This window comes from Delphinapterus leucas, chromosome 1 (assembly GCF_059928025.1).
Source record: "Delphinapterus leucas isolate spDelLeu-1000000601 "Yukka" chromosome 1, BTC_Dleu_Yukka2, whole genome shotgun sequence".
Lineage (NCBI taxonomy): Eukaryota > Metazoa > Chordata > Mammalia > Artiodactyla > Monodontidae > Delphinapterus > Delphinapterus leucas.
The window spans coordinates 170,513,186-170,528,131 of record NC_143129.1 but is presented as its reverse complement, the minus strand read 5'-3'; the positions used below and the strand labels follow the sequence as shown (position 1 = coordinate 170,528,131).

Below are 14,946 nucleotides of genomic sequence, written 5' to 3'. Positions count from 1 at the left end.
TAACCAGTTTCCAAGATTTTTCTCACTTTCCTTTAAACCCTCACCCACAGCCTCCTCAAAGGTCATCAGACTTTTAGAAACAGTTCCTTAAAAGCTCTTCAAGCTTTCACTAGCATTCCCTTCAAAGTCCTTCCAGCTGCCACCCACTGCTCCATTATATTTGCATTTCTGAAAGCCAAGCCCACCAGATAGATTAAACCATTCACTCATTTGCTCATTCAATAAATATTTACTGAGTACCTATTACATGCCAGAAAGTTTCTGAAGGACTGCCTAACGGAACTTTCATTCTAGTAGGGGAAGAAAGACAATAAGTGAAAAAGTAAATATGCAGCATATAATATGTCTGATGGTGAAAAGTGCTATGGAGAAAAACAAAGCAAGATTAAGGTAGTTAGAAGTATGGGGAGTAGAGGATAAGGGAAAGGATGGTTAAGAAAAAACTCAGTTAAGTTCACATTTGAACAAATGAAGGAGCACAGAAATGCGGCTCTCTAATCCCTTTGCACTTCAGGCACAAGTATATAAAAGTCCCAAGCACAGATGTACTTGCCTTGAAAGACAGCAAGGCCAGTATGGTTGGAGCAGACAGAGGCAGAGCGAAGAGTAGATGAGGTCTAAAAGGCATAAGAGGGCACACAAGACCAGATGGTGTCTTATGGGCATTAAAAAGATTTTGGTTTTTACTAGAAGGTAAGAAACCACTAGATGGTTTTAAACTTAACAGTGAGCAAAGGGTTACTCTGGCTCAGGTGGCAGCAGTAGAAACAGTAGGAAAGGATGACATTCTAAATACATTTGAAGGCGCAGTCCATAGCATTTGCTGATGGACTGAAAGTTAATAAAGTTGCAGAATGTCAGAGTGGCATTCAGTGCTCCTCCAAGGCTGGCAGAGAAACCACTGATGACTCGGCCAAGATTTCTGATATCTTTGCATTTCCGTCTCCCTCTTAGTTATGTCCACTTCTCCTTCTCTGCTACATATCTCAAGGGTAGGGAACTAAACTGCATCATAGATGAAGAAGAAACAGAAATTATTTTCTAAGTTATAATGACATTTTAAATATAATACACTTAAGAGACAGCAAATATACAAATCAAATGCTAAATCTTTTTTTTTTTTGGCGTTACACGGGCCTCTCACTGTTGTGGCCTCTCCCGTTGCAGAGCACAGGCTCCGGACGCGCAGGCCCAGCAGCCATGGCTCACGGGCCCAGCCACTCCACGGCATGTGGGATCCTCCCGGACCGGGGCACGAACTCGTGTCCCCTGCATTGGCAGGTGGACTCTCAACCACTGCGCCACCAGGGAAGCCCTAAATCTTTTTACCTCCAAGCCCTCTGCATTGGGAGCGCTGAGCCTTAGCCACTGGACCACCTGGGACGTCCCAAAATGGTCTTTTTAAAAACCCATACTAAAACCCGTATGTCTCACATGGAAAGTGCTCCATCATATATTTAGTGAAAGGTGAGTAGCAGAACAAACTGTCTGATATAATCTCATTTGTGGGGGAAATACATCCATATATTTATTTATCTATCTATCTATCTATTATCTGTGCTTCTGACCAATTGGCTATAGATTAGGGGTTCCAACAACCCCCTCCTACTCAGGATGCGAATCCCAAATCCAGGTTATTAACTATACTTCTGACCAGCTGGCTATAGATCAGAGGTCCCCACAACCCCCTCCTTAGGTTCAACTGCTAGAGTGGCTCACAGGAACATTTTACTTGCTAGATCACCAGTTTATTATAAAAGGATATAACTCAGGAACAGCCAGATAGAAGAGACGCATAGGGCAAGGTATGTGGGAAGGGGTACGGGGCTTCCATGCCCTCTCCAGGCGCGCCACTCTCCCTGCACCTCCACATGTTCACCAACCTGGAAACTCTCTGAACCCTGTCCATTTGGGTTTTTAATGGAGGCTTTATTACATAGACATGATTGATTTAGGCAATGGCCATTGGCAACTGTATTCAATCTCTAGCCCTTCTCTCCTTAGAGGTAGGGGAATGGAGGGAGTGAAAGTTCCAACCCTCTAATCACATGGATGGCTTTCCTGGCAACCAGTCCATCCTTAGGTTACCTAAGGGCTTTCCAAAAGTCACCTCATTAAATATAAAAGACACCATTATCACTCATAACGCAGGAAATTCCAAGGGTTTTAGGAGCTGTGAGCCAAGAACCAAAGACAAAGACCAAATATATATGAAAAATATAAAACAGAGATAATGACAGTACCTACTTCATTGAATTTTGAGTACCTGCCACTGATAAGGCATGTAACGTCCCAGCAAAGTGCCTGACACATAGAAAGTAATCAATAAATTACATATTGCTATTATCTGTACATCTTTTCTTCCCCACAAGACTGTAAGCAACTTAAGAGCAAGAACTCTGCCGTTACTGTCTGCTTTGAGCCTGTTTTTCATGTGTAAAATGGGTATCACTATATCACTACTACATAGAATTGCACCAAATAAGATAACTCAACAAATTCCAGCACAGTGTCCAGCTTAAAATGCTCAATAAACATTAACTATTATTATCCCATACTTTTGTTTCTTTGTAATGACTAACAGAGAATCTTGCGTATGGGCCAAACCCGGGTGGGCTTTCCAGTTCTCCTAGTTGGGTGAACCCGGGTTCATTACCTCACCTCACCTTCCTCATTTCCATAAGGCTGATGACACGTATAACACACATTAAATACTTAATACAGTATGTGGCACCCAGCGGATGCTTAATAAATATTAGGCCAGCTCCCCCCCCCCCGTCTCTTCTTCTTTTTCCCCTAAAGTTACATGCTCTGGGCAGGTAGATGGCCGGCAACCTGACAAGTAGGGAAGAAACGGACCTCGGGGCGAGAACTTCCGAAGTTTGCGTACGCACCCGCCCCTCCGTATCTCAGCCTCTGCTACCGTCTTGAAGGGACTCCGAGTTAAGGGGTCTGCTGCATTACGCTCCTCGGAGCACATTTTCTCTCCACCCTCTTCCCTCACCTCGAAACCTCGCTGCCCCAGTCTCTCCACACACACCCCACCCCACCCCCCCGCCAGCCTGCCTGCCTTCCGCCCCCATTTTCTCTCCACCCTTCCCAAACCCCATTTTTCAACCTTCTTCAGACTCCAGCCCCTCTCTCCCCTGAATAGCCAAAGCTAGTCGTTCTCGGTCCCCGAGTCTATCTCCACATCACATCCAGGTCCTCCCAAACTCCTCACTTCTCACACCTCCGGGCCTCTAACCCCTCCCCCAACACCCTCTCTCGCCTCAACGCCCTACCTGCGTTTTCCGCCTCTTCAGCGCCGCCGCGTCCAGCCACACGCCGCAGGCCTCCTCCTCCTCCGGGCCTCTGCGCCTCATGGCCGCTGAGGAGACGAAGGCAACGGGATAACCGAGTGGGGGTCCGGCCGCCTCAGGGAACCGCCATAACTGACTCCGCCGACGTTCGAATCTCGCGCCAACGCTGGGAGCGGAGCTACGCCGCGGCCGCCCCCGCTCAGGCACCGCCCCCAGCGTCAGCTCCGCCCCGGCCCAAGCCCCGCCCTTTCCCTAAACCCTGCTAGCCTGACCCCTTAATGTTACCAAGGCCACGTTCTTGCTGGTTTTCTCATTCAGAAGTTGTATTCCAGAACTGTGCTGTGTGAACGCGTTCGCGACACTGCACAAGGAATGCACATTTTCTTTTTGCTGAGTTAGTTGCACTTTCTTACTGATAACTATCAGGGCTCAGGGTTTTCCTTGTCTTATCGCTGAATCCTCAGGAACATCTCAAAAGGAAGAGGAGAGGAGGCTCTGATCCGCCAACTGCAAAGCTGGGGTCCTCAGTGCTACCTTAGATGGATTACTTTTGTAATTCAAAACAAGAAACAAAAAGCTGAGTATAACTATGAAACCTCATGGGAGAGGATTTAGAAAACGTTAAGTAGAATAAAACTAAAAATTTGCAGTCAAGAATTAGCTTTCAGTATTGCTTTTCTCGCTTACTGTGTGGCCTTGGATTTTAAAGAGGATCAAATAAGGTTTGTGAAAGTACTTTGTAAATTCTGAGAGCCCCTCAGAGATGCAGAAATGCTGGCAACCATAACCACAATCTCCATAGATGTACTATATGTATAACAGGATATTTTAGCAGTGGAGTGACATTTCTTATTCATTCAGGGGTTTTTTTGCTTTTCTTACCTGTACTTCCTAATTTTCCTTCACTGTACGTATATTACCATACATTGCTTATGTACTGTGGAAAAGGCAACACTGTAAATATTAACATATAACAATATCATAAAAGTTAACATATAAGATCTTCCTTGATTGAAAAACCAAAAAGTGAAATCTTTGTCAAATCATGTGTTTTAAAACACATTCTTTTAACTTCTAAAACTTATTTAGTAATAAAACTGCCCCACCTTTCCTACCAAAAAAAAAAGTTCACATATATAGTGAATAAGACCCCAACCCCACCCCCAGGCAAAGATAAGATAGGATCTGTCCCCTCCTCCCTATGCCCACCCCCAGCCTCCCCATGAAAACCTCCTCCAACACAGTGAACAGATTCAAGGGGCACCAGGGCTCCCTCTCTAGGATAGGAGACAAAAAGCAAAGAGGCAGCTCTTATCACAGTCACTTTATTGCATCCAGGACATCAGAGTCCAGACCACTCCTAATTCCAGCCGCAGTGAACTCCTTCTTCCATACCTCTTGGCCTTTGGACAGGTTTTTCCCTCTACCTGGAATGCCCTTCCTCTTCTCCATCTGTAAACTCCTATTCACCCTCCCCAACCCAAGACCCTGAGGATCCCAGGCAACACTAATTATTCCCTCCTCAGTGCTTCCCCTGACAGTTCATTCCGATATTAAAGCCTTTACCATCCTGCATTGATCCACGGAGCCCAGTCAGTGGCCTGCCTCTGAGCAGAGGCCCAAGAAACACTGAATGGATAAACACTGAATCATGAACAAGGGAACCAGGAAGGACACTGGGAACAGGATGTGTGGGACATAGAGGCCAGAGCTAGGAGCGTCAGGGCTCACTGTCTGGGATAGTGGCTGAAGAGGTATGGGGTACTGGATGGGATCCATTTCTACTTGGCACAATCTTCTATCTTTGGGGGCTCTCTGCAGCACCAAAACTTCAGGCTGGGGTTCAAGAATGGTAAGATCCTGCACACATTTTGGGCCTGTCCTTTCCCTATCCACCAGTGAAATCTGGGTAGAGGGCAGTTGCTGACGCTTCCTCTATCTCTCAGCTCAGATTTGACTCTGACCTAAATCCCAACTTCACCCCCTCCCAGATAATCTGGAAGGCCCAGGCCAGGGTCTTGGCCCCAGCTGATCCTCCATCCTCACCCCTAAGTGAGAGGCAATGGGGGGAGGCAAACCAGGGTGCCCCACATCTTTCTCTTTCCCTCTCCCAGGGCAGGGAGCTGGGGCAGGCCCTGAAGTGGACCCCAGCAGCTCCAGTCAATCCTCAAATCCAAGGACTGGCCAGTGCCCCCCTTGGCAGCTGAGGCGTGCACAGAGAAGTCACTGAGGGCCAGACACAAGCAATTTTACCAGGCCTTGTTCCCATCTGGAGCCAAGCCCGGACCCTTGGGCCCCCTCTATACCTCCCTCCCTAAAAGCTGCCACCCCCCTTCACTGGGTCTTCCGATCGAGACTGAGTTTGCGCCGTACCAGCTGGCTCAGAAGGAATGCAGTGAGGATGCTGCTGCCTACAGTAAGCAAGAAGAGGCCGGAGAAGTTGTGGGGCCAGCGGGTGTGCAGAGGCTCATAGATGGGCCGCCGGGCCTCGTAGTCCAGCGCCACGGCCTCCAGCTGAGCCAGTGTGCACAACACCAAGAAGACATGGAAGAGCTGGTGGCCCTGCCCAAAGACATGGCAGCTGCCAGGGAACCAGCGCTCAGGCACGAAGGCAGAGAAGAAAGTGGCAGCCAGCAGAAAGAAGACCACCTGGCATTTGTGGTAGAGAAGAGCCGGGTCGTCCATGGCAGGGTTCGGGGACACGAGGATGCGGTGCACCACGGGGCTGATGTCCAGTGCGTAGGCCAGCGCCGAAGGCATCTCCTGGCAAGTGCGGCCCAGCAGGCCGGGCTTCTGGATGTACTTGTTGTAGCAGGAGCCAGCGCAGGAAAGCCAGGCGAGAAAGGCAGCCATGGGCAGGTAAAACGTCTGCACCTGGGCATGCCAGGCGGGCTCAATGGCGTAGTAGAAGTGTGCCAGGGCACTGCCAAACTGGTACACAGCCACACCCACGTAGTCCAGGAAGAAGAAGCTGTAATGCCAGAACTCGGACTTGGCCTGCAGGAGGTGAGCCAAGGCACTGAGGGAGAGGTAGGTGACGGAGGCAAGAACAATGATGAAGAGGGGCAGGGCGTGCAGGTCTCCCCGGAAGTCCACGGTCCCCACAAAGATGGCCAGCCGCAGCAGCAGCACCAGGGCCGCCAGCAGGTGGGTCCAGACGTTCACTGCCTCGTTGTGCTGCTGGAACAGTGTGCGGAAGTAGAAGCGCCAGGTCCTATGCAGCGGCCGGTAGCCCACATAGATGTATGGCTTCCAGAAGATGGGCGGCACCTCGGCTCGGTCCACCGTGAACACAGGCTCTGGCTGCACAGACGGCCGAGGCATCTGGTGGACCTGCCGCAAACTGGGCAGGAGGTGGCTGAGCTTCTGGGCCACCATTGTGGCCATGGCTGTGGGCGGGGCGAGGAGCTGGGAGAGAGGCCCGAGCAAGGTCAGGGGGCTGGTGTCCTCACCCTCCTGCCCCATGAGCAGCAGCTGGGGGGCTGTGCTCTTCCCCACCCCCTTATCCCTACACTGAGTTTAAGAGGAGGGGAGTTGTCCTAAGGGGGAGCTCAGCTCTGACTCATGATTGTTCTTCTCCCTGATGTATCTCAAGTGCCTAGAACAGTGCCTGGCACATAGTAGGTGTTCAGTAAATGTTTGAGGCCTGTGTTAAAGAGGCTCACTATGTCATCCTACTTCTTTCCAGTCCAGGCTCTATACAGCAACCCTCACTGTTTTCTCCTGTGTTCATGTTGCCATCAGTGTTTACCTGACAATGACCTTGCTAACAGACCTGCTGCCTCTACCTTTAACTCCTTCAGAGTGGCCAGGGTCTGCCATTGACCCTCCATCACCCTACATGATCTGGTCCCTACTACCTTTCCTAGCCTTATTACTCAACCACAGTGCATTTCACATCCAGCCAGAGCCTCATCAAAACCGTGGGCCTGCTGTTTCACATGTCTATAGCTCTGCACAAGCTATTCCCTCCATCTGAGCCATTTACCTCATCTTGCCCATCTGGCAAACTCCTATTCATCCCTCAAAACCCATTTCTTCTGTGACACTTTCCCTGGAGGTCCTCCGATAATGATCCCTCTAACTTGAGTGCCTACAATCCTTTGACCATTATAATACTTCTCACGGGCATTAAATTGTTAATGTGAGCTCCTCCAGGGTAGGCAGTTTGTCTTATTATTTTGTGAACCCCTGGTGCTTAGCAGGTAGCTGGTGCTCAATGTTTGTTGAATGAAAAAACAACATAATAGCATCCTGATAATACTTCATAGCCTTCAAGGCCCAACTCGAAAAGCCACTTTTTTCCCAAAAGACCCTAGAAACAACTGATCCTATAAAAACAGCCCTTTCCCTCAGCCACACCCTCACTCAAAAGTTCCCCCCTCCAGCCCTTCCACCATTGCTAATTGCAAATAAATCCAATCTAACCCCTCACCTGGCATTCAAGACCCCATGACCGGCTCCCACCCTCATTTCCCACCTAACCCAAATGTCAGACCCTGTGCCAACTTCCTTTCCCTCTACTGAAATCCTTTAAAACCAGTACAAGCTGCCACCTCCAGGGGACTTCCTTAATGCCCCCTTACTTCTCCCTGTGGGAGATCTATAATGGGTTATACAATTTAGCATTTAAAACACATTCATTCATTTAGCAAACACTTACTGAGCCCCTTCTCTGCTTCATGTCCTGTGCCGGGTCCCAAAGGTGGGGGTGGGCAGGAGAGTAGAAAAGAACTTGATCCCTACCTTCAGGAACTTCATGATATGGTAGAGGTAACAGAGAGGAAAACAAAGCATAGCAAATGCTTACACAGCATGTGCTATGTGTCAGTGTCTTAAGCACGTTATGCATATTTGACTCATTTAAGCATCATAGCACCCTATCAGATAGGTATTATCATTATGCCCATTTTTCAGATAAGGAAACTGAGGCACAGAGAAGTTAAGTACCCTGCCTAGGAAGTGGCAGAGGCATGATATAAACTCAGTTTGCAATCTTAACCACTTCCTTAAACTGCCCTTTGCAAAACAAGGTGGCAAGTACTATTAATCATTTCATAATTATATACTGCTTTTGCCTGGTACCAATTGCTTAATTCAGGCTTATCATTATTCACTGTTTCATTCATTAAATCAAATATCTGTTGAAAAACTAGCCAGACAACCAGCTAGACAGACAACTCCCCTCCCTCAGATTCTCCCCCAAGAAGCTTATTGGACTCGGCAGCCAGATGTACTCTGTCCATCGTTCATCAGATATTTATTGCAACTTCCTTTGCACCAGTCATTCTAAGAGGCAAGAAGATCTGCACTCAAGTTCCCCGCCACCAGCAGCACCGTGATCACCCCCAAAGCCACCCAATAATTCGCACATGGTCCAAGTAAATGCAATGTGCTTGCTATGCAAAGGCAACATCAAGACAAGCCCCCAGCCCACACACCTCCACAGCCCGAGCCTGATTTGCATCCCTGAGCTCCTCCTGCATTACATTCTGGAGTCAGCTCTGGTCTCTGGCCTTTCCTCATCTGGTAGGGAGGAAAGAATTAAATGTCATTACGCCACTACTTTCTATTCCCAGACAGCCTGGCAGGTTTAGGAAGAAGACCTTGCTGATGAAGTAATTAGTGGGGCCACTTCTGTCCAGAGCATAAGAACTCCCCTGGTTGAGGAGCCAGCACTGGATTTCTTCTCCTCCCCAAGAGACAGGGCTTTAGCCTCAACAGTCTGGCCTCTACCCTTGTCTACAACTTTGTCTTCCCAACTCAGAACTTCAGGGGACCAGAAAAGGCCTCTGAAAGCATCTCGCAGCTCTTTTGTTTTACATTGAGAAAACAAGAGCCCAGAGACAGCAAGCCCTTCCCCAGAGTTGCCCAATCCAGCCACGTTTCCATTCCACCATGAGGGCAAAGACCAGGGGATGATGACATTCGATGGTGCCTTAGTTCCTGAGTCCCTGTGATCTGTTAAGTCCAGTCCGATGCTCCACATCCCACTCTTAGAACTTCCCAAGTAATAACAGCATATTAAAGGCTCGGAGAAGGTCTGCACCAAAGAAGCCTGCTTCACTTTGTTGAACCTACATTTGCCAAGCTTACATGACCAAGGATTCCTTTCCCAGTAATGATTATATTATAAAGCTAGCTGAAATGTAGTAAGTGTTTACTATATGCTCACTCTTCATAGCCTTGTTGCAATTAATTCTCATAACTAGCCTGTGAGGTAGGTATTACTATGCCCATTTTGTTGTTGAGTGAAATTCAGAGAGGTTGGGAGCTCCTTAGCCAAGGCCATACAGAGAGAGGGAGAGGGAGAGAGAGAGATGGAGCCAGGATCCGGACCCAGCTCCCCAACTGCAAAGCACAGATACTCGCAGCCACTCCTGCTGCCCTGCTTCTTGTCACACCTAACTGCATCCCAAAGAACTACTTTGGAAAACACTGGTCTAAAGCAGGCAACTAGGTCCTCTCCCATAAATTATTTCCTTAGGCTTCTAGCAACTGACTTGCATCCAGGGACCTCAGACTCACCCAGTTGCCAGCTACCCACTCTCTCTGCACCAATGAAGCCCTGGCTCACAGCTACCTCCTCAGGTGGGCGATAGCTCACTCGCAGCCCTTCCCCTCCCCCAGACACAGTGGGCCCTAAGCACAGAACCCAGAGGCTGCATACTGGGATGACAGAGGTCAAGTTGCCCTATTTCCTTTAGACCAGTGGCCCCATTCCATTTGAATAGCTCTATTTTCAGAGTTAGTTCCCATCTCCTGACTCCATGGAAAGGGGCACTGGATCCAGGGGAAAGAAGCAGGGGCAGGAGTCTAGCAAGAGCCAGAAGGATGAGGGTGAGTATTCAGAGGGCACCCTCAGGGCATCCTTTGAGTAGTCTGCCCACCAGGCTGCCAGAACCTGGCTGTTCCAGGCATCCCACCCCAATCCAGTACACCTCCATGGCCCCCCTCCAAGTCTCCCTAATTGCACTGGTTACCTAAGGATTTCTCTTGAACCCAGGGGCTGATGACTTCTGCTGTGGAACAGGGCAAATTCGCCAGATGCCAAGCACTGGGTGGCACTTCCACAGGTGAGGGTCACTAGGGGTGGGGCTTCCAGGGACTGTAGGGGTCTTGTGTGATGTCACCAGAGGGTGGGGCTAAAGACAACCTCCACCCTCTCCCCTCCCCCGATCACCACTCCCACGTTGGTCAAATCCAGGCTAAACTCTGCATCCCTAGCCAGGCCTTAGCTGCAGAAGGAAGCTCGTGGTTAACCTTGGCATGAAACATTTGGGGAAACCGAGGGCTAGCTGAAATGTTGTGACTTACCCAAGATCACACAGCAAGGCGGGCAAAGCTGGGCTGAGACCAGGTGTCCAGGGCCTGGTTCATGGATGTGAGGCAAATTTGATTGGCTTCTGTCCTCTACTGACTGGGAATCACAATGAAAGGAAGTTAGGAACCAAGGAGAAAAGAGACACTATAAAGACTCGTGAAGGAGATGGACTTCAGATTTGGACAAACCAGGTTTGACTCCTGATTCCATAACATACTAGCTGTGTGACCTAAGACAAGTGTCTCACCTTCTCTGATCCTTCTCTGATCCTCAGCTCCCACATAAGAATTATATTATCTACCTCATAGATTGCTACAAAGATTAAATTTATGAGAACAGTTTTAGCACTGTTTAGGGATTCAATAAATGATTCCTATTATTAGTATTAATTACTAATAGTAGTAGTAATTATTATTATTAAGAGTAGTGGTATTTGAAGTATCCCCAGCCTGAGTATTAGTATTTAAAATATTGCCAGCTTGAAAAATTTACTTGGGGTTCTCTAAAAAACTCGGTCCTCTTTTAGCCCTTGATAGCTGGTTCCACTGGGTTTGGAAAGTTAACTGTCTCTTTAAATCTTTACCCTTCTCTGAGGATGCATTTAGGGACCAAGGGAATTTGGTTGGAGTTTAATAATTAAAGTGTTCTCAGCAAAGACCATTCAGAGTAACCTCTGGATTCACAGGGCTCTGAAGATTTGCACTTGCCCACTGACCCAAGAGAAATGGCTGGCAAGTGAAATCCCCAGAGAAAAGGGCCTCAAGCTCAGCAGCCCCAGGAGCCCCATCCCAGAGCAGGAGGGTAGAGGGGGTAGACTGTGCTAGCAGGTAATGCAAAAGGCCTGTGGCCTGGTTGGGGCATGTCTCGCAGGTTTGGGAGGCTCCTGGGTTGGCTGAACTTCAGAACTGGGATCTCCAGGGCCCAGGTGGGAATTCTTCTGTCAATCTGAGCAGCACCTTCCTCCTCTCCTCTCCTAACTCCCCAGCCCTCCCAATTCACATTCCCCTTTTCTAAACTCAAGGTCAACCTCCTCACCTCCTTCCTCAACCAAGGCTTGCCACCCCTAGTTCCTCCTGGTCTCCCCCTGATACCTCTGGGGGCAAAACAGCAGACCAAGTTGTGGGGATGGGGTAATGAATAGGCTTTGGAGTGGGAGAGCCCTGGGTTATACCCATCCCACAGATTTTACTCAGTGTTTACTATATGCCAGGCACAAGGCAGGGGCACATGGTGAATGAGGCAGACAGGCTCCCTGCCCTGACAGGGCTCACCCACACAAATGAAATGCCCTTGGGCCCAGGAAAATCCAGCCCAGAGAGAAGCCACCCAGGTGGTAACCATGAAGAACTGGAGAGAGCTGCTCCCCCCAGGGAGGGCACCAACCTCTCACCTCCGGCAGATATTTCAAGAGAACCCAGGTCCCCATTTTTATGTGAGGATGAGATTTCAGGTCTGGAACTTACCAGCTGTGTGACTTTGCTAAAGTCCCTTTACCTCTCTGGGCCTGTTTCTTCATTTGAAATCGGAGGATAATAATAGCTACCTCAAGCAAAACAAAGTCACAGATGCTAGCTAGGTGTTGGCTCTGGCACAGCATGGGCTCCACTATCTTTGTTGGATTCTAGTCCTGACTCAGCCACTCAATCCCAGTGTGACCCTGGACAAGTCCCTTCCGCGCTTGGCCCTGTTTCTCCAAATGTCAAAGGACAGAGTAAATTCACCAATGACTTCAAAGGGCCCTTCAGTGCCTGAGACTTTCCAGCAATATTTGTTTTAGGCTTACTGTGTGTCAAGAGCTGAAGCTTCTGCAGTGAACAAAGCAGTTAAAACACCGCCCTCATAGAACTAATAGTCCAGCTAATTAACAGCTAAGGGTAACCCCTAAGGGTATTAATACCCTGCCCATTTGGAGCTTAACAGCCTAACTAAATAGCACCTAACTCTTTTAAGTATCATTTGATTATAATTCTACTTCCTCTTTTGCCTCCTTCCTGGCATGCAAAATATTCATTGTTGCTTCTCTGGGCCCTGATGTTTCAGGAACTCCCTTAAAGACAACTTTATCTTGCCATGAAAGGCAAAGTTTAACCTCATTAGATAAAAATAACAAAAAAGCCAGACCAGTGTTAACAATGGGGCTGTCAGAGGTAAACCCTCTTGAGGGGTCCTGACAAGGATGACACAATATGGCAGAGCCTGAAATATTATTAATAAGACTAGGCACTGGGCTTCCCTGGTGGCGCAGTGGTTGAGGGTCCGCCTGCCGATGCAGGGGACACGGGTTCGTGCCCCGGTCTGGAAAGATCCCACATGCCGCGGAGCAGCTAGGCCCGTGAACCATGGCCGCTGAGCCCGCGCGTCCGGAGCCTGTGCTCCGCAACGGGAGCAGCCACAACAGTGAGAGGCCCGCGTACCACAAAAATTAAAAAAAAAAAAAAAATAAGACTAGGCACTAACATTAATAATTTACAGTAGCTTGCTGTTTACAAAGAACTTTTACACACATTTCACCTCTCCCTCTCAGCAGCTCTTTGAACCTGTGGCTAAGCTGTTGTCACAGCCCCAGAGTGAGGCAGGATGGCAGAGCACATCTTACTCCAAAACCAGTGCTCTTGCCCTTCAACTGCTGTGGTCAACTCCCAGGCACCCAGTGGGTGGCCACAGATTGTACAAGCAAAGTTTTCATCCCTGGCTGGCTTCTTGATATCTCAGCAACTGGGTCACCTCCCTCAATGCAAACCAATTCCCCAGTTCTACCCAACGTGTTTAAAGAAAAGTTTCCTCCATGTCTTCCAAAACTGAACAGAAAACGCTTTTGTTTTTGTAACTGCACTTTGGGCTTCCATTTGTACTGGAAAGTGTGATCAGCATGAAATAAATCACTCTTAAAAGAATTCCTAGGATCTCAGACTCAGAACTGTTTTGAGGAAAAGGAAGCACCTGGTGGAGGAAAGCAGGCCCAGAGAGGTTGGGTGAACTAGCTGGTTTCCAGCCCAGGGGGACAGAAAAGGGACCTGGGTTTTACCACTGACCAGTTTCACCACTGACCTCTTGGCAGGGAAACTGAGGCTGGGGAAAAGCAGCCTCTCACTAAGGGGCTCAGCGATGGCACAAACCACATGATGGGAGGCTGAGTCCGGCTCTAATGGGACATCCACCTAGGAGCAGCCAGCCAGGCCCTGAGAATACATCTAACTCTTAAACTCCCCAGCCTTGGCCTGACCTGACCTCTCACTCCCGCCAGGCTTGGGCCGGAGTGGAGGGGGAGGGGGGGGCCGGTGGCATGCCCCAGGGAAACCTCTAGAGGTCCTCAAAGCCTATAGTCTTGAGGCAAGTGCTTCCCTCACTGAGTGGGAGGAAACCTCAAGCTCTCCGGACACCAAAGGAGGCTTCCTCCTCCCACGGGACCTAAGCTGCTTTGGAGCAAGAGCCCCTCTGAGCCCCAGCAGCGCTCTTACCACTGTTTCCGGTTTCCCAACTGGGAGCCCCTCACATCACCCAGTTCCAGGTACTCACGCCCCTTTTTGCCCCCAGAATCTCACTAGATTCCTCCTTCAGTGGAAGGAGCGTGCTCCGTGCCTATTCTCTTCCAAGACACCACGGCCCTCCCAGGCAAGCTCGCGCCTCTGCTCACTCCCTCACAGATGTGCTTCCCTCCGGCTCTGATGGCCCCTCTCCTCCAGTCTCCTCCCACTCCTCCCTGAGACTCTCGGCCTCCAGCTCCGCTCCTCCTTCCTGCTCCAGTCCCTCCTCAGTGGCCCCCCACTCCAGCTGATCCCCGCTGTCAGCCTCCCACTCCCTCCCCACGTGCCCCCACCTCACCTAGCCCCGAGTTTCGGCTGCACACAGCTCCCCGCGCTCCGCCCCGCGGGGAGAGCCCCCTCTGCCCGCCGCCCGCCCCTCCCACTTTTCCCCCAGCCCGGTACCGAGTTGCAAAAGGAGGCCCGACTGCGACCCGGCGGCCCTCGGCGGCCCTCTGCATCCCGGCTACAAGCGGGCAGATAAAGGGGCGGCCAGGCGGAGGCTCCGCCCCGAGCCGGGGGAGGGCGGGGCTGCGGCGGGCGGCAGTGGGCCTTCGCTTGGGGCTCCGGGCCCAGGACTAGGCCGCCGCCCGCCCATCGCGCCCGCCTGGCCGGGCGCCAGCAGCCTCTACCCAATGGCGTACACGTGTTGCACGTGGAGGCTAGAGTGGTCACCCACACCGGTGACGACAGTCTTGGGAGTTCCTGTGGTATTCGTGCTGATGGGAACTCGGAGGCCCAGAGAGCAGACGTCGTTGCTCAGCAAGCGCTCCAGCTGAGCAGTTTCCACTTCCGGCTG

At 50.1% G+C, this 14,946-nt stretch overlaps 2 protein-coding genes across 5 annotated transcripts in view; both read right to left on the bottom strand.

Moving 5' to 3' along the window:
• The window catches only part of AUNIP (aurora kinase A and ninein interacting protein), a 37,561-nt gene extending 34,057 nt beyond the window's left edge, over nt 1-3,504 (bottom strand). Inside the window, exon 1 of one of the 2 annotated variants that reach the window (XM_022551728.3) lies at nt 3,285-3,504. In XM_022551728.3, the coding sequence (XP_022407436.1) occupies nt 3,285-3,365 (81 nt within the window). In that variant the 5' untranslated portion in view covers nt 3,366-3,504. The other variant, XM_089898696.1, reaches the window with a different exon arrangement.
• Nucleotides 3,505-4,550: 1,046 nt separating this feature from the next.
• On the bottom strand, nt 4,551-14,567 carry PAQR7 (progestin and adipoQ receptor family member 7). 3 transcript variants are annotated; one of them, XM_089898681.1, is made up of 3 exons: nt 14,553-14,567; nt 10,620-10,722; nt 4,551-6,710 (listed from the first exon to the last, which is right to left on the bottom strand). In XM_089898681.1, exon 3 carries the CDS (start codon nt 6,687-6,689, stop codon nt 5,637-5,639), a length of 1,053 nt encoding a protein of 350 aa, XP_089754807.1. In that variant the 5' UTR covers nt 6,690-6,710; nt 10,620-10,722; nt 14,553-14,567; the 3' UTR covers nt 4,551-5,636. The 3 variants fall into 3 exon arrangements, with proteins under 3 accessions (XP_089754807.1, XP_030619718.1, XP_022407697.1); XM_030763858.2 differs by lacking the exon at nt 14,553-14,567 and adding an exon at nt 8,744-8,828 and having other exon boundaries at nt 10,620-14,509; XM_022551989.2 differs by lacking the exon at nt 14,553-14,567 and having other exon boundaries at nt 10,620-14,502.
• Between the last annotated feature and the right edge of the window lie 379 nt (nt 14,568-14,946).